The 23275-nt window shown below is 33.0% G+C and overlaps 3 protein-coding genes across 5 annotated transcripts; 2 read left to right on the plus strand and 1 right to left on the minus strand.

Moving 5' to 3' along the window:
- The first annotated feature begins 4333 nt into the window (after positions 1 to 4333).
- Positions 4334 to 10438, plus strand: PIN6 (Auxin efflux carrier family protein). The gene is made up of 7 exons (XM_048121854.2): positions 4334 to 4820; positions 6046 to 6575; positions 8501 to 8690; positions 9202 to 9287; positions 9426 to 9583; positions 9900 to 9976; positions 10291 to 10438. Exons 1-7 carry the CDS (start codon positions 4393 to 4395, stop codon positions 10355 to 10357), a joined length of 1536 nt encoding a protein of 511 aa, XP_047977811.1. The 5' UTR covers positions 4334 to 4392; the 3' UTR covers positions 10358 to 10438.
- Positions 10439 to 10945: 507 nt separating this feature from the next.
- Positions 10946 to 13664, plus strand: ADH1 (alcohol dehydrogenase 1). The gene is made up of 10 exons (XM_048123968.1): positions 10946 to 11085; positions 11197 to 11333; positions 11928 to 11974; positions 12054 to 12379; positions 12553 to 12635; positions 12711 to 12786; positions 12868 to 12929; positions 13003 to 13098; positions 13179 to 13334; positions 13435 to 13664. The coding sequence occupies exons 1-10, from the start codon at positions 11022 to 11024 to the stop codon at positions 13555 to 13557; spliced, it is 1170 nt and encodes a 389-aa protein (XP_047979925.1). The 5' UTR covers positions 10946 to 11021; the 3' UTR covers positions 13558 to 13664.
- A 2964-nt stretch (positions 13665 to 16628) lies between these two features.
- On the minus strand, positions 16629 to 21777 carry LOC125222650 (uncharacterized). 3 transcript variants are annotated; one of them, XM_048125379.2, is made up of 4 exons: positions 19323 to 21777; positions 19174 to 19233; positions 17842 to 18240; positions 16629 to 17505 (listed from the first exon to the last, which is right to left on the minus strand). In XM_048125379.2, the coding sequence occupies exons 3-4, from the start codon at positions 18192 to 18194 to the stop codon at positions 16734 to 16736; spliced, it is 1125 nt and encodes a 374-aa protein (XP_047981336.1). In that variant the 5' UTR covers positions 18195 to 18240; positions 19174 to 19233; positions 19323 to 21777; the 3' UTR covers positions 16629 to 16733. The 3 variants fall into 3 exon arrangements, with proteins under 3 accessions (XP_047981336.1, XP_047981335.1, XP_047981334.2); XM_048125378.2 differs by having other exon boundaries at positions 19174 to 21777; XM_048125377.2 differs by lacking the exons at positions 19174 to 19233; positions 19323 to 21777 and having other exon boundaries at positions 17842 to 18275.
- Positions 21778 to 23275: the final 1498 nt, after the last annotated feature.

Genomic DNA, 23275 nt, shown 5'->3' on the forward strand with positions numbered 1-23275 from the left:
TGAGAACTTTGAAATAATTGCAACATTTATTTGAGATTAAATATTTGAGATTTTTTATTGTTACGTAGATATTGGTTTGATTGGGCCACGACATTGTGCATTTCACATCATTATCCACGAATTTTAATAAAATTACGAGATTCATTAAAATAAAATATATTATCTTAATTCTATTTAAATGATTCAGAATATAACCATATAAAAGTAGTTAGCACTAAAAAATAATATCATAATATTTAAATATGATATGGTATATACTAATAATAATAGTATAAGAAACTATTAAACTTAATTCCAAATAAATTATACTCCCTCCCAGTTAAGATGACTCTTTTTTCTTCGCATGTATTTTATATACTTTGTTTTTTCTTAACTTTAACTATTTATTAATATAATTTTTTTAAAATATGTCTAAAAAAATGAAATGAATCATTTTTAATGAGATAGAGGGAACATTAAAAAAATATTAAAGAATTAAAAACAAATCTCAATTTGCAGATCACTCCTAAGTTTCGTTACTCTCTCTCTCGATTTATCTCACTAAATAGCAAAATTCACACTCCTTTTATAAATTCATTTAAATATCACTCACTCAAAAGTAGAAGAAAAAAATCTCTTATTAACTACTATAATTATTACTCAAAACTATTCTTTTATTTATTCCACAGTTTTATTAAAGCACTTCATGGACTGAAAAAGAAAATTAAGAGGACTGATTTTGGGCTCAACAACTAAAAGAAGAATTGGGCTAGATGAAGTAGGCCTAATGCTTGAATTTCTTCAAAACATAACATAAACAAAACAAGGAATGAATAAAAAAATAATTCGAAAACATTAAAAATAAAATCCCAAAAGAATAGAAAAAGGCGGGTGTTACATTTTTTTCTTTTTTTGACGATGAAAATGTTTAGTTGTTTAATGTTTCAGAACTTTTGATATTTCTGATAAACAATTTTTTATTATCGCAACTAATTTGTGGTATTATTATTATTATGGAAAATGTCTACTACTAATTTATATACTACTTATTTCATCTTCCGATTGTATATTCATCATTTTTCACAACTTTGTTTCTTATTGAGACCATTAATTCAATATTCACTTTTTATATTATAGAATAGGAGTATAATTTTTAATGTTATCATCCAATATGAAATATGAGTAGTCATTTCGATCCAATTTCTTAAAATTTTAAGTTAATTTCTTTATTATTGTCATCTAATGAAATAATCATATCCATTCACATCCAATTATTTTATTGTTAATTAAACTTTAAATTCTAAGTTATAAAAACAACTCCATGTGCATATACTTTATTCCTTTACGTCATCATCCAACGAAATATTAAGTAGTCATTCACGTCCAATTATTTTTTATTACTAAATAATTCTTTAAATTTTAAGTTATTAAAATGAATATATGCGTATATACTTAATTTCTAAACATTATCATCCAATGGAATAATAATCATTAACATTCAATTAATTTTTTAATACTAAATCATTTTTAGAATACTTATTTATAAAAATGACTACATGCATATGTAATTAATTTCCCAATGTTAACATTTAATGAAATAATAATAATACTTATTTATATCCAATCAAACAATACTCCAATACTTATTTACATCTAATTTCTTAATTTTTTAATGTTGTCATCCAAATAATACTTTTCGTATCATCTCGTTTTGTGAACCTTCTCGTATTTTCTCCTCTTGTTAGTTGTCTATTATATTTATACAAATTTTCGGAATTGAAATTCATCCTCGGAGCGTTGTTCGACTCGTTCGTACACAATATTTCGTCTTCATCGTTAGATCCAAACATGTTACTAGTATGAAATATCATTAGTGTTAGTATGAAATTAATTGAATGTTAATGACTATTATTCCATTGGATGATAATGTTTAGAAATCAAGTATATACTCAAAACTCAACAATATAAAATGTAATCTACTTATAACTAAAATGCAATCTACTTATAACTAAAATGCAATATGCAAAACTCCATCTAAAACTTCCACAGATATATATTGTATGTTAGTGTTTACAATGTTGCATGTTACATGTCATGCGTCAGCATGAGATTGGAAGTATGTTGTGATTTCAGTTAAGGATGAAACCTAGAGTTCCCTAGATTAAGCAGCTAATATAAAATATCATTGCAAAAGCAATTCTAGATCTGCATCTTTTAAAATCAAAATGTGTTTCCTCAAGTATTTTATTGAGATATTCCATCTCCCATTGCTGTGATATCAGCAGTGCAAGGTAAACTTAGAAATGTGAACTTTAATTAGTCCGGAAATAAAACAATAAGTAATATAATTATCTTAACTTTATACGCTGAATGTATTTAAAATTATATGTATAGGGTATGATACTATTTTTCGAAAGCAATAAATTAGAAAAGTTGCACAACTTTGGAGACATAACAAAAGTTTCAACTGTTGGATAGTGACATTTACTACACATTGTTACATTAATTATTGTTTGTGTCGAACCCTAAAACCACCCACTTTTAACATTAAAGTTCGATATATATATTATATATAACTGTATGAAATAAGATTTTGATATAACGATATTTCCATATAACATTTATTTAAGTTGATCATATCAAAATTTTGGTATTATTGAAAAATTTGATAAAGTAACCATGTGCTTTTATTCGTATCAATTGTCAATTTTGATAAAGTATATTTCACCGACCTAACTCATAACTTAAGCCATGGAAATTAACAGGGCCAAAAATTGGCATGCAAAAATACTGAAATCAATCAATAGACAAAAACAGTAGGCAATTAACATAACTCATCCGAATTTTATCTTCCAACATCATTCATCATAGAGATCTGATAGCTAGCAAAAAAAATAGAAAAATCACAAAAATAGGACAACTTTTGTGGGGGTTAAATTGAAAAGGTAAAAGTATATGAGTTTGATAACAATGATTGAATTTGAGGCTAGATCTTCTTCATACAATATTCAGACCTCATTTTGCACGCCTAAAAAGCTTTTCATGATATATAACACACAACAAACGCACGAACAAATCATGACGCAATAAAATCCGGCCATGTTCTATAATCAATACTTCACTCTTTTTTCTAATGCATTTTTGTGAGTATTATGTTCTTTATTAAAAAAATTTGTAATAGGAGTCAACTCCAAAAAGGAGGTTATACGTATTCAAGATCCTCTATTATGATTTATAACACATCAAACAGTATAATTCATAAATAGAGATTGTCTGTCTAGTAGCATGTGTCTTATTTTTTCATCTTTGAAAAAAACTACTGTCCCTGAAAATTTGATACATATTACCATTTCAGTCCGTCCCTGAAAATTTGATACACTTCACTTTTACCATTTTTGGTAGTGGACCCCATATTCCACTAACTCATTCCTACTAACATTTTATTATAAAACTAATACTTTAAAAGTAGGACCCACATCCCATCAACTTTTTCAATTCACTTTCCATTACACTTCTTAAAACCCGTGTCGGGTCAAAGTGTAGCAAATTTTGGGGGACGGAGGTAGTAATACGTATCTCATTTTTCCATTCCACAAATATATTTTTATTTACATTTTATTTATAAAACTAACTCATTTTTTTCTACTTTAAGTGATTCATTTTACTTTTTTTTTTATAGATGTCCCTCTCTAAATAACACATCCTAAAATATGAATATTTATTCTTAATTTCCACTCAACTCACAAACCGAAACTCTATAAAATTTCATGTCGAATAAAAAATTGCTCCACTTAAAGTACGACCTAGGGAGGATATGAAGTTCTTTCCTCTAAATTTCTTAACTTACATTTTATTAAGGGTGAATAACCATTTATATCACCAAGTTTGGTCAAAATCTGGTCTATCCCACAAAGTTTAAAATCCGCTAATTAATTCACGAAGCTTCAATTTTTCTAGTTTATCCCACGGGTCAAATTTCAGGTGGAATATTTGCATCTCTACATTGAAATTCATCTTGAAATCTCAATTTAACTTTAAGATCAAGCTCCTTGTGATCACACTTCGGACTATACACGCATCTGTTTTGTGGTATAAATGTCAATCCACGTCAACAAAGATTCCTCCTAAAATTCGACTTATGTGATAAACTAGAAAAATTAAAACTTCATGATTTAATTAACGGATTTCAAACTTTGTGGGATAGACCAAATTTTGACCAAACATAATAATTTAAATGACTATTTCCCCTTTTATTAAAGCTCATGACAGAGTCAAAGTGGAACACATAAGTAAATATTTACCTATCTTACATAACGTAAAGTAAAAACAAAATCCCCCAACCCCACAAACTCACTCCAACACTACATAATATCACCCCCTCCCTCACAACCACTCCTCACTCACTCACTCAATATGATAAGCGGCGACGACCTCTATAGCGTGATGTGCGCCATGGTCCCGCTCTACTCCGCAATGCTGGTCGCCTATGCCTCGGTCAAGTGGTGGAAGATGTTCACCCCCGAGCAGTGCTCGGGTGTGAACCGCTTCGTGGCCGTCTTCGCGGTCCCCGTCCTCTCCTTCCACTTCATCGCCCACAACAACCCCTACCAAATGGACGCCAAGTTCATACTCGCTGACACGCTCTCGAAGGCCTTCGTCCTCGCGCTTCTCTCGGCTTGGTGCCTCCTCCTCGGGGGCCGGCTCGAGTGGCTCATCACGCTGTTTTCGGTCTCGACTCTGCCCAACACTTTGGTGATGGGAATCCCTTTGCTTAAAGCCATGTATGGGGAGTTCACGCAGACATTGATGGTCCAGCTTGTTGTTCTCCAATGCATTATTTGGTACGTTCTCTTTTTACACTGGTGTGGGATATTTGTTTGTTTTGTTAATACTTCGAGTTAGGGTTGGAATATTTTTTATTGGTTCAAACTAGACTGAATATATTGTTGCGTCAATCATTTTTCTGATCAAGATGGACATGTCTTCGAAGCTGACAATGAGACTTATATAATGATTTTGGTCGAGTTCTAAAGTTACATTTAATGTGAGATATTTGTTCGTTTAATTCGCCATCCATTGAAATTTGACCAAATTAAGCTCATTTATATAGTTGAGTCAAATATTAATGTGTGTTTCGGCTTGGTTATATGGTTGTGCCAGTCGATGACCCAATCCGATATTATGATAGAATTTCATGAATTTTAAAATAAAACCAACATGTGATTTGTGTATGATACTAGTATTTGTTTGTTTAATTTTCTACTAATAAATAATAAATATAATATGATAAGTAAAAAAACCAATAAATGACATCATTTTAAGGAGTTAAGACTTTGTTGTTATTAACTATTAAGTGAAAAACTTAGTATACAAAAGTGAGTAGGGGGAACACAAGTCAAACATATGGGGGGCAGCCATAAAGTGAAACTTTTTTTGGCCTAAAAATACAAGATACATAATTGTGAAGGTAGGAATGTGATTGTTCATTTATCTTTTGACCACTCTACACATATGTTTCTTACACTGTCGCTTTCACCTTTGGATTCCTCAAACTTTAGAAAATCTTGCACCATTTTTGTTTTTCTTTAATCATCATTTGTTTGATTTGAAAAACTTGTCACATGACATTTATTGCATTTCGCAATTTGTTTATCATAATGTAAAGTCACTATCTGTCACACGTTCATTGATAAAAATTAGGTGTCGATTTTGAATTTGGCTACAAATCTAACTAAATGTCCAAAAAATATATTTTGTTTACTCTATAGGTCTCCATTTATGAGCCTGCACCATATGTCATAAAAATTGATGGGTAATCATACCAACATATTTGGAATAATACATCATTAATCCAATAAGACAATCGATCCGTATTTTATAGATTAAATGAGCCGTCTCTCACGATAAGATTAGTCAATTCGTTACTAATGAATTTCTTTTTTTTTAACAAACTAGTCATCATGTTTTAGCTTAAATAAGTGATCTCAAAAGTAATTATTTTATAAATCAAATTAAATGAAAAGATAATTGATTAATTATTTAATTTTATTTAATTTTAATTCTTAGGTACACCCTACTCCTCTTCCTCTTCGAGTACCGGGCCGCAAAGATCCTAATCCAAACCCAATTCCCGGGCCAAACCGCCGCTGCGATAACCCGATTCGAAATCGACAACGACGTCATCTCCCTCGACGGGCGGGACCCGCTCTGCACGGACTCGGAGATCGACGACAACGGCCGCATCCGCGTGAGGATCCGACGGTCCACGTCGTCCGCGGCCCCGTCCTCCTCCGTGGGCCCCACGCCCAGGGCGTCGAACCTCTCCAACGCCGAGATTTTTTCCATCAACACGCCCCACGAGTTCGGGTTCGGGCTCCGGCCCGTCAGCCCGAGGCTGTCGGGCTACGCCTCGTCGGACGCCTACTCGCTGCAGCCCACTCCGAGGGCGTCTAACTTCAATGAGTTTGATATCTCCGTCGCTGTCAGCCCGCCGACGGGGAAGGTGTTTCGGCAGGCGTCGCCGGCGGTGAAGATGGTGTGGGAGTCGCCGTCGCCGGCGCCGGCGGAGGCGTATGGATTCAGCGGCGATGTTTACGGTATGTCGCATTTGATCATTGTGCATGAATAATTAATTATTAGTTGTCGAATTCTGGTTCGTCTCGTAATTTTAAAAATTGGATGATATATTGCGATTTAGTTCGTCGTAATTGTTTAGACAATTGTGAAAAATTGAAATTTTGTGACAAGTCATTTTAATTTTTAAACAAGACAAGTTTTATTCGAATCACATCTTTTTTATTTTTAGCGATTGTTTCATAATAATAAAAGAAAATACTTGTCATGGATAACTTGGTTTTGTTGTCACATTATATCTGATTAGCACTCACATATTTTAATTTTAATTATTGTTGAACAATTGCAAAAATATACTCCCTCCGTTCCATAGTAATAAGGACGTTTTTCCATTTCCGTCTGTTCCATAGTAATAGAGTCATTTCTCTTTTTAGTAAAAGTCAACACATTTTTCCACACCTACTTTTTTCTCTCTTATTTTTTTCTCTCTTCATCTCTCTACCTTTTTCATTTTCCACTTTATTCTCTTTTTACTTAACTCACTTAACACAATTTTTCTTAATATTCGTGCCAAAATTTTTTGCCCCCATTAGTATATAAAGGAGGGAGTATAATTTTATGTACAATTACTCTGAATATTTTATATTAAAAAAGAGAATGAATTAGGGAACAAGAACAGTAGGCTATATATGTACATGCAGAGAGGTGTAGCTGTCAAATTGGGTTTTGCATGTATATTTATGTCACAAGATTCTGTTTTCATTTTGTCATATACTTGGTCTAACCAGACAGGAATTGACTCTACCACTTTCAATTTCAATGTCTCATTTGTTTTGTTAATAATGTTACCTCTTTTATAATATGAGAAAGAGATTAAATTAAATGTGTTGATTTTTATGCGAAATACATAAATTGAAGAAATTGAAGGAGGATAAGATTCTTATACAGATTATAATTGTGTCTAAATTAATTGAATTGCAATTAAGTAAGCTTGTAACTGAAGCAAAACCAATAAAGTTTTGGTGTCACAATGCTCTAGGATTCTTTTATCATAATTATAAAGGTTCTTCACTTTTAATTACATACTAATTGCACATGTTCTTTTCTTTATTTATTGATATATTCTAAAGTTATTTTTACTGTTCCCTTTTCCCAAAAAGTGATTAATTTCTCATAATTTGTGCCGGGACTATAGTTTTAGTCACAACAACATTATGACTGTCTATAAATACTTTTTAAATTTTAAATTATTGATATTTAAATTATTAAAATTAAGTTATCCTATCTATGTATCCACTAAAAAACATTCTTTGACAGTCGTAATGTGGTTGAATAGTTTTATTATCAAATGGTGGAAAATTATTTTATTATCAAATGGTGGAAAATTATTTCCATACTCTATCTTCATCTTCTTAGTTTTGTTTCCTTATATTTATAATTTATTTCATTTTAATGTGAGGGGTTAGTCCATTAATTAGTGGTTGGATTTGGAGATGAAACAATGATGTTGAAAAACTTTTATTAATGGATTACATTATTACATAAAAGCACGTGTGTTATAATTGGGATTTGATATGTGGGATTCAATTATTTCCCCATTTGAATTATGTAGTAAAGACAGTTTGATGATCTTCCCACTACATTTGTTTGTCCCTCTTTGTCAATTCTAGTAATTATTGTGTCATTCCAATTTTAACTTTATTTCTTTAAGTTTCCTCATATTATTTGAATTTTTTTCAACATTAAACTTCATACATTTTCTATTTTTTAGAATGTGTTACTTTGAATAGTGCATCACAAAAGGCGAAATGTGTTACTTTGAATGATGATAATTTATTAATTTATAATTAAATTTTTGTAGTTAGTTTAATTAAATCTAATTAATCATTATATATTAAGTAGTAGTATAATTTTTTATGAAAAAATATTATGTTTTATATTAATGCAGAAAAAGATCTTAGCTTCAGAGACTGCGCAAAGATCGAAATGAGGGAGGGAGATGCAACAACCAATCAAGAGATGCCACGTGCTCTGGTTATGCTAAAACTAATTTTGACTATGGTTGGAAGGAAGCTTTCTCGTAATCCAAATACTTATTCAAGTGTTTTAGGCCTAATATGGTCTCTAATCTCTTTCAAGTAAGTCCTTATTTATTTGTATAGTTTTCTAGGTGTCAATTTGATAAGAAATGAAGATATTTTTAATAATTACCACAACTTATAAAGTAGTAAAAAATTGGTAGAGACGGAATTTTAGTAAATAATTACAAATGTAATTATGAATATAAAACGACAAAGTCAAAGAATTGTTTACCTAATTTGAATAATGTATATCTAGCACATTAGAAGTGATGGCAAGGCATGACTTTGAGTATATAATTGTCGAATAAAGTTTATAATAAGAGAGAATATATATAGACAAAAGTAGTGGCCGTAAACTGATTTATTTCCTTTCAGACTTCATAATCCAACACGAAACCCTTCTTACTTTGTTTGCCTATAGATGTAGGATATATAGATATAATTATATAAGTTTTAATGTAAGATTAGTAAAATACAAAGAATGTATTAAATGAAGAAGTATGTTCTACTGATTTCTATTGTGTGATAAAATAAATTAACTAATTTCTATTGTGTGATCAAATTACAGATGGAATATAGGGATGCCAAGTGTGGTGAAATACTCAATCAAAATCATTTCTGATGCTGGCCTTGGGATGGCCATGTTCAGCTTAGGTATGCATTTATTTCTATTTCATTTTATTACTAAGTCAAAAGAGAATTTCACAGCTGCCTAAATTATGTCACCAAAATCTATCAAATAAATTGTTAACTCTATATATAGTGAAAGATTTAAAGAAATTAGTATTGCAGGATTGTTCATGGCACTTCAGCCTCGGATAATAGCTTGTGGGGCAAAAATGGCGGCAATATCCATGGCCATTCGTTTCATCGCCGGCCCCGTGGTGATGTCGGCTGCATCCGTAGCTGTGGGCCTTAGAGGCACGCATCTTCACGCTGCGATGGTTCAGGTACGTCGATAATCTATTTATTGCGTGTTGATTATGGTTTACCAATAAACCTATGAAAATGGTAAATTGACGGAAAAAAAACATAAAGTTGGATCAAATTTTAGTCAGTTGCGTAAGTTTAAAAATGAACCGAAAAATCGTAGTATGTAGTTTGAATTTTATCGTAATTATCAGCTATGAATTATTTTATGAAATTATATTTGATATGATAGGCGTGAAATCATTCACATTCCAATATCAAATTGATTTCATTTTTTTACTAGTTAATTTATTCTTGCTATTTTTTTTTGACTAATTTTTTTCTCTCAAAATATAGGCAGCTCTGCCGCAAGGAATTGTCCCATTTGTATTTGCACGAGAGTATGGGTTACACCCTGACATACTAAGCACTGGGTAAACTCTAATTTAAATCAAGATTTTCAGTTAAATTATCAGTTACATAGAGTTTTAAAACGAAATATTAAACTACAATTTTATTATTTTTTCAACGCAGGATTTGATGAGAATATGAATATACATTTTTTAAATGAAATAATGTTTTTTTGAACCTTTGCAATTGTTTTGTACATGGATGAGACAATTGGAAAATAGTAGTAGTATTAAAATTTTATAATTTAATATTCTAGTTTCTCATTTTATTAGAGTGGACCATAATATGATTATGAATCTATCCAAAATAATTAACAATAATCCTTTTATATTTGCAGGGTCATTTTTGGAATGTTGGTCTCTTTGCCAGTAACCCTATTATATTACATACTGCTGGGCTTGTGAAGAGAAACGATCATATTTTTGTCCTAACTATGTATGACTGCATATCTAATTCGCAAATACACAAATGATTTTCAATTTATACATTATGTGTGTAATTTGGTACTAATAATTACAAATTTATAATTCATGTTTACAGCCAAGTTATTAAACTATAAACTATTGATCGCCGATCTAGTTCAATTCGTATCAACAATTCACAATTTACTTAAAACTAGCAAAATTATATGTGAAATGTACTATGAGAATATACATATCTTCAAATTTTATTACATCTCATACCTCTTTTACTTTAAAATATAATTTCGTTGGAGAAAAAAATTGCCAGCCTCCACCAAGCCCATGAGTTGAAAGATCGTTCACATTAAAACAATTCGATTTAGTATTCATAAAAAATCAAAATATAAATTAGTTTTTATTATTTAATTTGACTACAATTCAGCATTGACCGGACTCTATTTTCCAACTTCCGACAAATATTGCATTAATTAACCGACACGAATTCGCCACAAGTGAGGTAACCTTTTTCAAGTGTCCAAATTGGGATTTGATTGTGCCTTCCAATTTTCCATTTCTTAATTTAATCCCATTTTTGATAACCTCAATGCAACATATATAGTGCTTCCACGTACCACCTTTATAGTACTATATATATAATCATATATTCATGATTCATCTACACCGAAAAGAAAATATGTCTAGCACTAACTCCCAAGTTATTCGATGCAAAGGTGCTTCCTTGATCACAATTTTTACTATTTTATGTTTGTGAATACATCCATAATTTTGTAGGATTTGTTGGATTTAATTTAAATAATTGTGTGAATTAATTTGTGTGGTAGCGGCGGTGGCGTGGGAGGCCGGAAAGCCTTTGGTGATTGAGGAAGTTGAGGTGGCGCCGCCGCAGAAAATGGAAGTCCGTGTGAAGATTCTGTTCACCTCCCTTTGCCACACTGATGTCCATTTCTGGGAGGCCAAGGTATAGTTGCATTTACATGCTTTATTATTTATACATATGAAAAACCGAGAACTCATCCCAAAATACTCGTCTTAGCAGTGTAAAGACCATTTAGGACATTGGAGTATGTAATAATCGACTTCTCCTAAGTGCTAAAGCACTCATCCATTAATTACTTTGTCAACTTACCACTCTGAATTGCCTCACAAAACGTCCTCGTTAGTCACCTCCACGTTAGTTAAGGTTGGTTTCTTTATCAGGCCGCCATTATGAGTTACTAGGCCTTCCAATAAAATTACTAATATTATAAAGGTTAATAGTCGTTTAAATCATAAAATTTTGTTAAATTCTGATTCGTCTCACGACCTTTGAAATTGGAATATTAAATTGCGAAATTTCAATATTTCTATATTATCTGAGGTTAAAAACGACATTATTTCTCTAAATAAGAAAAGAAATGAGTAACTAAAGGAATATAAAGAAAAAAAATACTTATTTTAATGAAACACGGCACTTTTTCACATAAAAAAGGAGAACTTAAAAATTCCTCTATTAGATAGAAGAGACAGCTTATTTAGTCTATAAATCTCACACAAACGATGTGGAATCGTGCAGGGACAGACACCTCTGTTTCCTCGGATCTTTGGCCACGAAGCCGGAGGGTATGATCATGTCGAAAATTCGCACGCAATTGTGATATCTTGTTGATTATGATGTGTTTGATTTGTATGTTGTGCATAGAATTGTGGAGAGTGTAGGTGAAGGTGTGACCGAGCTCGCGCCAGGGGACCACGTGCTCCCCGTCTTCACGGGCGAGTGCAAGGAGTGTCGCCATTGCAAATCAGCCGAGAGCAACATGTGTGACCTCCTCCGGATAAACACGGACAGGGGAGTGATGATCGGGGATGGTAAGTCGAGGTTCTCCAAAGACGGGAAGCCTATTTACCACTTTGTTGGAACCTCGACCTTTAGTGAGTACACGGTCGTCCACGTTGGTTGCCTCGCGAAGATAAATCCGGCCGCCCCCATGGATAAAGTTTGTATCCTCAGCTGTGGCATTTCCACAGGTCGGTCGGGTTACCCTGATTTCGACTCGTAATGTTGATGAAGATGATGTTGTTTTATCGATTATTTGCTCGTTGTGATTCGATTTGATATGATTTGATTTGATTTTGGGGTGTTATGTTATTGGTTATTTGTTTGTTGATGTTGAGTTGTGGTTTGATTTTGGGGATTTTAGGACTTGGTGCGGCTCTGAATGTCGCCAAACCGATAAAAGGCTCGACCGTTGCTATATTCGGGTTGGGTGCGGTTGGCCTTGCTGTGAGTGTCACAAATCCACATTTTTCGTAGCACGTTATTAATTTTTTAAAGTGTTATTGAAGTGTCGATTTTCAGGCTGCAGAAGGGGCTCGGATAGCTGGCTCTTCAAGGATCATCGGTGTTGATCTTAACGCGAACCGTTTCAATGAAGGTATGTCATAATCCATCTTCGAAGCATGTTCCGTTTGGTAACGATCGTTGAAATTTACTGTTGCGTTTTTTTTTCTTGCAGCGAAGAAATTTGGTGTCACCGAATTCGTGAATCCAAAAGATCATGACAAGCCTATTCAGGAGGTAGATAATGGTTCCTTGTTTCAAATCTTTGAACATTTCTTGGTGATTAAGATGTTATTGGTGAATTGTTTAGGTCCTACTCGGGATGACCGATGGTGGAGTCGACCGTAGCATCGAGTGCACGGGGAACGTTAGCGCGATGATATCCGCATTTGAATGTGTTCATGATGTATAACTAACTTTGACACCTCGTACTCTCGTATTATAATGTTGTCTCGTACTATGGTTGATATGTCGGGTCGTTGGCAGGGTTGGGGCGTGGCCGTGCTGGTCGGGGTTCCTAACAAAGACGACGCGTTCAAAACGCATCCTATGAATTTGTTGAATGAGAGGACTTTGAAAGGGACATTTTTTGGCAATTACAAGCCCCGCACGGATATTCCGGTAGTCGTTGAACGTTACAAGGTAAAATTTAGACGTTAGTGATGAAACGTGTCTTAGTTGATAAGACGTTTACTCTCTGATCAATCAGGCTAATTTAAATTGATTTTGATTGGCGTTGAAGGAGATGGGGCTCGAGCTGGACAAGTTCATCACGCACCGCGTTCCCTTCTCGGAGATCAACAAGGCCTTCGACTATATGCTCCGAGGCGAATCGATCCGCTGCATCATCACCATGGACAACTGATCGAGTTTCGAATATCAATAAATAAAATAAACAATGTCTTAGAATGTACTCTTATAAAATGTCTCTTATGTGTAGTTTAACTATAATAAACATGAGATTTTGGCCTACATTGTAACAACACAAGTAGCCTAAGTCTTCCGATATTAGAAGGATGTAGTTACAAAATGGTTTCAACATCATATCATATGATTAAGTATACATATCAATAATTTTACTAAATTATTTTGTAAATAAAATAAGAAAATATTATAAGTAAATCAATTTGGTTATTGATAATTAGGCCCTCATAGTCATAGATATAAGTTGTGAAAATTGATTGGGCTAGACCCTAAGTTATTAAAAAGACAACAACATAGGCAGTATATTATTGGGCCTAGCCTTTTACTATAGCGTTATACGCAAATAAATCTTGTTAATTAAAATTTTCCAATAAAATAGATCTACAATGATTTCTAATTTTCTATGCTACTAATAATAATAGTACTCCTATATACCACAGTATATTACCGTTTTTCTTAAAGATTATTATATTACATTAGTATACTTAGTACTATTTGGAAAATGATATTGTTATCATGCCAAAATTTACGGATATGGTATCATACTTTACCCAAAATGCCGAAAGTCAAGATTTTTTATTTTTTTGTTAATACGGTAAGGATGATATATTGATTATTCAGTATTTTCTCTCACCCCTAAATCCCAAAGTACAAAGTTTTGGTCGTCTTTAAACTTAATATGCAATTAATCCTTAGAAACAAATAAAAATGAATAGAACACAACATTTACATTATTTTGTTCATACATATCTGAAAACTATACTCCTATTAAAGACATTCTTTAACTTTTTCTTTTACTATCTGAAAAAAAAAAAGAATTTCTATGCGGGAGTGAATTTAGAGCATTACCTAAGAAAATAATCATGATTTTAAGATATTAACTAAAGAAAGTTACACCTAATACGATTTAAACCTCCAATATATTGATCGAAGATGAAGCGTCTAATCAGATGAATTGTGCTTTATCATCGAATTAAAATACCTTATTTTCTCACAAAAAGTTTTTAAAAATTATCCATACATATAAAACTCATATTATACTCATATTATATTTAAGCATTATTAATAAAACTAAACAGTGTCATTATGGGGAAGATGATAATCGACGGCTTGGCCTATTATTAGTGTTGTGCAAGTAAATGATATCTCGTTAATTAAAAATTTTCAAAAAGATAGATCCTCAATTATTTCTATGCTAGTAATAATACTACTTCTCGTCTATGATGATACATTTCTTAGTAGAAATCAATGCAGCCATCGCACAATATTGGTGCAAGTAGATATAAGTTTAATAATAAACAAAGAACACTAGAATATATAATAAAAATGATGGATTATACATAAACTCAAGGACAGCCACTTAGTATAGAATATTTGTTATGTACATACTAATAGCCCAAAAGAGTAGAAGGAATTAAAAAAATAAATAAAAGTGATGAAACGGTATAGTTTTGGGCACATCACCTGGCGTTGTGCACAAAACTGCACATTAGAGAATCTTTTCCTACAAACATCATTAAAAGAGTTTTCATTTTCCTGGGATACCTTGCCCCCAACATCATCTGTACTCGAAGCTTTCTTAGGGCGCCCACGCTTCCCGAAAGCATTACCCGAAGCTACCGTGGCGCATCCGGATTGCAGTTAGGTTCCAGCGTGCACTGCTGCTCTCTCGAGATTTCCATGAAGCAATTTTCCGGTTCCAGCTGTAGAAGACTCTCCGTTGCAACATTGCATTTTCAGAGTTGTGATATCATTAATACTGAGGAGTTTACTCTCTTTTTTAGTCGAAGCCAGCCTTTTGAAGTACTTTTGAGTATGGCTTGCTACTTCGCTACTTGATCTAGTTTGCACACAATACCATCTATACATTACATTTACACTAACACACTCATTAAAAGACAAATGGGATAATGAATGCCATCTATACTTTAGATTTATACTAGCCCACCTCGGAAAATATCCTCCATTGTGGAGTCGACCTCCACAACATCTGGTGTTGATTGTGCACAAAACTGCACAGTTTCATCACAGGGCACCCGACACCTTCATGTTGGATGGGTGTAGCAATGCAAGGTATTGATATCGGTTCTAGCAAAAAATTATGGATGATCTGGATCTCTCTTTGTTCCCTCATTTTCTGGATTGAAATGGTTGTGAGGAAGTTAATAAATTTTCCTTTCGGGAAAGCGTACTTTTCATGGGATGGCTTGTAATGGCAGTACTATTTTTCATGGCTAATGTCTACAGTGTTTTATCTGCTTTAACAAAGTTATGTGTTTGGTTATAACTCCTTCCCCATCTTCATCTTCTTTTTTGTTTTTTGTTTGCTTAGAAATTATACTTATGATTGAAACAAACGTGAATATGTTAGTGTAAATGTAATGTATAGGTGACATTCATTATAAATGATCTTTTACTGTGCAATTTTGTGCACAACATAGATGATGTGCACAAAAATGCAATGTTCATTACTTTTTTTTTATCAAACTGATTTCTACATGCACAAATATGGCCTGATTTCTAATTTTTGTATTGTTTAACACTTTTACTATTTTACTGTTTATATAATTAAAAATTGATATTAAATTTATTTGCATGTGCACTAAAATTGTGTTATATTTTACTCATATTCCTTTATATGCATTATGGAGTATCACGTGTTAGGATGGTTTGGGGATGTTGTAAACTGATAAATGAGAAATATTTAGGAAGGAAAAAAATCATGGATCGAACTACAATAACGAATATCTATGTATACATTAAATGAATTATTGCATAATATAAAAATGATAATAAATGTCATCTGCACATTATATTTAACCTAACAAACCTCATGAAAAAAGCTATGGATAATGAATTTCATCTCCATATTAACAAACCTCACTAAATACAAATGGGATAATGAATATCATCTGTAGATTACATTAACACTAACATGTTCACATTTATTTCAACCATAAGTGTAATCTCTAAGCAAACAAAAAACAAAGAAAGAAGATTAAGGTAGAGAAGGAGTTATAACCAAATACATTAACTTTATCAAAGAAGTAAAACATTGTAGGCATTAGTCATGGAAATAGTATTTTGGAAAATTTATTACACTTCCTCACAAGCATTTCAATCCAGAAAATGAGGGAACAAAGTCAGATCCAAATCATCTAGAGATTCGGTGTCAGAACCAATATCGAGTAGACAATCAGCAATCACGTCAATGTCTTGCACTGGTGGACCTCTTCTACGCCCAACCGTCCCGGATGGAGTCGGGTGGCCTACTATCTTGAGTGAACCAGATGGGGGGCCCAGTTGATTAGGGTATCCAGACAGCAGGTGATACCCGATATCCTTGGGAGTTTCGTTAGGGCACCCAGACAGCAATAGCTTCCCAGCATCAGATGGAGCTTTCTTTGGCCCAATCAGCAATTGGCTCCCGTTACATGCAAGAGCTTTCTTTTTCTGTGGATACCTTCCCCCCAGCATTGGCTTGTTTCCATCAGTACTCGAAGCATTCTTAGGGCGCCCGCGCTTCCCGGAAGGATTACCTGAAGCTCCCATGGCGGATCTAGGCAGCAGTTGGGTTCCAGTGTGCGCTGCTGCTTTCTCAGGATTTCCAGGAAGTAATTCTTCGGTTCCAGCTGTAGAAGACTCTCCCTTGCAGCATTCAGGCATGCAGGTTGCCGTTGCCTTCTCGAAGGGTAACAATTTCTTGGGTTTCAGAGTTGTGATATCATAAATACTGAGCCGTTTACCCTCTTTCTTAGTCGAACTCTGCCTTCTGTAGTACTTTTGAGCATGGCTTGCAACTTGGGTACTTGATCTAGTATGCACGAAATTTTCCGAAATGTCCTTCCAAGAACCCTTACCATACTTCTCCAAACCATCTAGAAATTGACTGCAACAAACACAGAATTTGTGGTCATTCATTAGTTGAACCTGTTCCAACAAACGATGCTTCTCAAATATGTGGAATTTCAGTTTTTATCAGAATCAAAATGTAACTTTATAAGTGAAGATGCAGAACATGATTATATGAAGCCATGACTTGGCTATGATGAATGCCTTTGGACAGGCAATGCCTTTCAACAGGCGTGACATTGAGAAAAATTGTACTGTCTCGTCTCAATATATATAGTGGACATTAGGCACATCAACAGTATAAAGCACTTAGCGATCTTGGCAAAATTATAATATTTCTTCATGCAAGTAAGATGTGCTAAACGCTTTTTACCTGTGTTCCTCTTCTGTCCAACGGGCCCCTCGTGTAGCTTGCTCTGGCTTCAGCTTCTTCTCTTCTAGAACATCGCCTTTTGTCGAATAAACGGACAGAGGCATCTTACCAGACTCAAAAGCCATCAAACTTAAGGCTTCATAGTGAAGTTTTAGATCTTGAACTGTTTTCCCAGGAACTGCCAATGCGATCTTACCCCACATATCAGCATGATTATAGTGGGTAAAGAGAGCAATCTCAAATGCCTTGTCCTCCTCCCTTGTCCAATTCAAAGATGTGCTTGCATCATTTGATGCAGCATCATCCACTCCCATCGTCCAGAAGCAGTTGTTGGATGTCCGATCTGAATTCATGTTTAAGGCAACTGGGGAAGCTTGACTGAGAACAGAGAATACTGACCTGTAAATTTTTGAACTCATCAAATTTTATTGAGAAAACTAGCATCAAATTAACCTCATCTTGCTTAGGACCTCAAGAATTCACAAAGAACTAAAATATGTGTGCACTTTAGATGTGTCTTCGTTTTGTATACACATACAGGCAAAACAAAATGTGTACAGAAGTAATAGCATGACAAAAATGACTACTCAAACAGGGTTAAAATGTAAAAATTATCAATTCTTACTCATTAAAACTAATTGTGACAACGAGTAGAGATAGAGGAATTTTGCATCCAATTACCATTAAGGGACTGATCCCTGAATTGTTTATTTGGAAATATACAAGCAGGAGAGTATAAAATATGCATACAATTGAAGAATCCAAAAAAAAAAATTGGGGAAAAGAAAAGCAGTCCCACACTCGCATCTGCGACACCATTACATCCAACTCCAACTAAAAATCGACATTTTGTGTAATAATGCAGCAAAAAGGAACACTGATTCATGAACTTAATCCTTGCAACATTATTTTTAAAATAAATTTGTCAATAGCAACCATGGACACAAAATTATCATAAAAAATTGAACTTAAAATACTCAGAAATGTTAACCAAAATAAAATCAAGAATCTCAATTTCAGCGATTGCTCCTCATATACTTTTCGGTAGTAATTTGTGTTTTCTCTCTTACTTTATTTGCTAAAGCATTAATGTGAACTTCATTGATTCAGACATTTATTTCACAAACAAAATCAAGTTACCAGATCTACTTTCTCTTCTAAGGAATTTCACATGCAGCCATTTCAAACACATAATCTATCATTAACTACACAACAGAGAAACTAAACCATTAACTAAGTTTATACTTTCATGAAAATCTATAAAAAAAGATGCAATTTTTTCCTCATTTGTGTATAGCTATGCAATTAAAACTCTTTAAACGATAGATCTACCTTCAAGAATATAATTCTTGGCGAAGACTGCACAAAAACGGATGCTGTGGCCTCCAAATCCTTAGAAAATACGCTTGTTCTCTGAGATGTTTCAGCCCTCTAGATTTACAGTAACATTTACTCTGAAGAAGCATAAGCAATGGACTAACCTGTGTTTCTTATATAGGCGCTGGGCATGCAAACTAGTGCGCATGCGTTATAAAATTAAATGATCCTGCTGTCGCTTTTTGTCCTGTGTGTATTGCTTAGCAGCCACCTTGCTCTCTTAGTCTTTTTGTTTTGTAATAATCATTTTTGTAACATGGAGTAAGGTCGATTGGACTGGAATAAGTGGCCAGTGGTATCGCTTAACAGCCACCTGGCTTTTTTAATCTTTTGTTTTGTAATAATCCCTTACAATCAAAGTTGACTTGCTAAAAGATACAAACTCCTTTACACGTATATGATTGTAGGGTCAGTGATGGTGAGTGTAGGTGCCATAAAGGTCTTGTGACGTGTGAGGATAGATGTTACGTATGAAAGCATTTGAGCAAGCGTTATAACTTATAAGTAAGGTGTGATTAATGCTATTTTCCACTATTCTATTTCGGAATAAGTTAACGTGTGGCTGCTCAGAAGCCACTTGGCCACCTTTGTAATCTACTATTAATATGTTCTTATTATTGTATTCCTGTAATAAACTTATCGCACGTGTATTTGATTAAAGAACATAAGAATTTTTACATTGATACCAAAAACCAGTTATTAGTTGGATGATCTACAACAGGCAGAGCGTCTGAGAAAATATTAGTAATAATACGGATTACATTATTTTAGAGTCGACTAATACGACTACTCATGAATGAGGCAGAGTACTTTCACACAAAACAATAATAAGTCATAGCAATCTTGAACAATGAGAAGTAATCACCTTACTAATTCTAAATATATTAGATTAGGCAACATATAACACAAATTTATAATGTAGCTGAAGAAAATATGCATGTATTTGATTGCTTTGATAATCAATGATTTGGGCCAGTTTCAGCCCATTGTTGTATCCATTACATTTTCTATGACACTATCATTAACTACAAAACAGATTAAGATTGTTGAGTGCACAGTATTCTAACCCAGCAGATTTCCGAACCTTGTTTTCATAGCACCATGGGCCAATATGGAAGTAATTTTGTAAATGTGAAAAGAATCACACATTTTAACGAAAGAGAAGCTGTGTGCTGGTACATTTTTTTGTTTGCTTTTCCTATCTTTTGTTCTATATACCAACCTGTGGTGTACCATATCTCTACCACTATCAACTTTTTTTTAGTTAGTAAAATGTGAGTTATGGTTGATTATTACAATTAGTTTTTCATTCTCAACTGTTGGTAAAATTTATATTCTTGAGTGTGGTTCCCAACTAAAATAGAGGTCCAGATGATTGTTCTCCAAAAAAACAAGGTATGGGATGGATTCCATAAATTCTGTTGGATTGCTTGAAATAATATACCAGAGGTGCTGAGGAGGGCGGAAGCCCCCCCCCCCCTCTTCCCCAAACAAAATAATCCTTTTTTCAAAATATCTATACTTGATCAAGAAAAATATATACGCTTATATATGAACTTCGAACAATATCCCCATAATGAATTTGTTTGCGTCCGCTACTTTTAGAATACACCAGACCAAGAAAAAGATTTACATTATGTTCCCCAAAGGTCTTCATAGGAATCCATGATTGTTCTGTTTTTCTACTTACACTTGGAAGTTCCATATTTGTTCGAGTAACAATCTCGCAAATATCTTAATCATCTTGTTTACTGTATTAGTTATCTGTAGCTGTGTGGCATACTTCTTTTACTATTATTTATGGCAAACTCTTCTACTACTAAAACTACAACTTCCGCACAAAAAATCCAACATAAACTGCTTTACTTATGTCTTCCTTTGCAGCTGAAAATAAGCACTGACACACTCCCTACTTGATAAAGATCATCATATTTTATTTCACAGTAATTCCAAACTTCATTGAGCTAAGAAGATAACAAAGAACAAGCAACAAAATCAAATTCATCCACATTCCGAAAACATGTGAGACATTGAAACACAATAGTTATACTAATTTGTAGAGCAGACACTGAATTGAACTTGTACAGAAAAACATAGACTAATTAACATAACAATTCAACACCGCAATGCAACCAACAATCCAAGTTAATCGACATTCAGATCATATGGACACAGGCATTATTAACACAATCGTCATTCAGGCATTTCATCGAACAGATAGAGAGCATGGAGAAGCAGCGTTAAGTGGCTGAAATTAAATTAACGGACTTTGTTCACCTGTATGCAGTAGATATAGCCCTCCAAGCTTCCGGCGGCGAGAATACCGCCGGAGCTCGGACGCCTTTCCGGCCGCTCATGGTTGGTAACAATCGGCATTGGAATCACTAACAAGACTAATTGGGTTTTCATGTGTGTATAATCAAACAATCGAGCTTGATTTTTGCAATGAATCCAACAACTGGTATAAGGGTTTAATCTTTGCATCTTTGAGCTTGTGACTTTACTAATTTTATCAATTTTATCCTAAACTTTGAAACTTACTAATTATAAGTCAATTTCTCTTAATTAAATCAATTTTATAACAATATTTGCTTGTATTGAAATTATAAAGGGTTTTTAGGTGATTATTTAAAAAAAAAAAAACTAAAGAGAAATATTAATATTTATTTTAGGTCATTATCTCATTATAATTATTATTACTTCATGATTTATAGACATCTCAAATGATGGAATAACTGGTCTAACAATTAAAATTATTCCATATTTGATAGTAGTGATCCGTTTGTAAATTTTCATGAATTTTTTTTATAACAGGCTTATTATAATTTTCATATATTTTTTTATGAAACATTTATTTTAGGATAATGAACATTTTATGAAATCCGTCCAACTAACAAAGACTTATTAATTGTTTAATGTTTTTATCTGAAAGAAGGTGATAGTGATTATTTGATGGGCTAAAGTGAGGTGATAGTGATTTTTGATGGGCTAAAGTGGGCTGATGTGTTTGCATATTTTCAATTATTTTTGGAGCCATATTTATCAGCATACTTAGGCCCATTACATAGCCTAATTAAAAAACAAACATTTAAGATTACTTAAAACTATACTCTTATTAAGATATTAACTAAAGAAAGTTAAACCTAATAAGATTCAAACCTCCAATATATTGATCGAAGACAGTGTTGGGGTTGGGGGGGCCTGGTCCCCCATCAAATTTCCTTTTATGTATATATAGTTTGTGTAATAAATGTTTACATATGAATTTGGTGGCTCCGTAGGTTAGGTACTATGTCTCTAGTAAAAATGTCCTACCTTCGATCCTCTTTGGTGACGATTTTCTAAAGTTTATTTTCTCTACTTTATATTTATACAACTTTTTTAATTCTTTTTTCTGTTTATGTAGTATAATGTATATATTTTATTTTTCTTTTGCTTTCTATTTTTTAAAATATAGTTTCTATCTGTTTTCTTTTACACCACTAATTATGCTACTTTTACCTCTTTGGTGACAATTTTCTAAAGTTTATTTTCTCTACTTTATATTTATACAACTTTTTTAATTCTTTTTTCTGTTTATTTAGTATAATGTGTATATTTTATTTTTCTTTTGCTTTCTATTTTTTAAAATATAATTTCTATCTATTTTCTTTTACATTACTAATTATGCTAATTTTAATTCTTTATTATTTCGAAATTATTTTCTTCCATCATTATAGTCATTACAAAAAATATTGTATTCTATTTTTTATAATTTATATTTTTGTTGATATTTTCTATGGTGACATTTAAACATCGTAAAAAATTCGTTTCCATCCATTATACTTACGTAAAAATTGAAAATATCAAATAATCGAGCTTTTGACGTCATGAACATCGAAAAAATTCTATAACTATTAACAATAATTTTGGCTCCCACCGTAAAACTTCTGGCTTCACCACTGATCGAAGATGAAGTGTCTTATCAGATGAATTGTGTTTTATCATTGAATTAAAATACCTTATTCTTTCACCGAAAGTTTTAAAAAATTATCCATACATATTAAACTCCAATTAT

The sequence above is a fragment of the Salvia hispanica genome, chromosome 1 (assembly GCF_029641045.1).
Source record: "Salvia hispanica isolate PSC_SH4W2 chromosome 1, Shi_PSC_v1, whole genome shotgun sequence".
Classification (NCBI taxonomy): Eukaryota; Viridiplantae; Streptophyta; class Magnoliopsida; order Lamiales; family Lamiaceae; genus Salvia; species Salvia hispanica.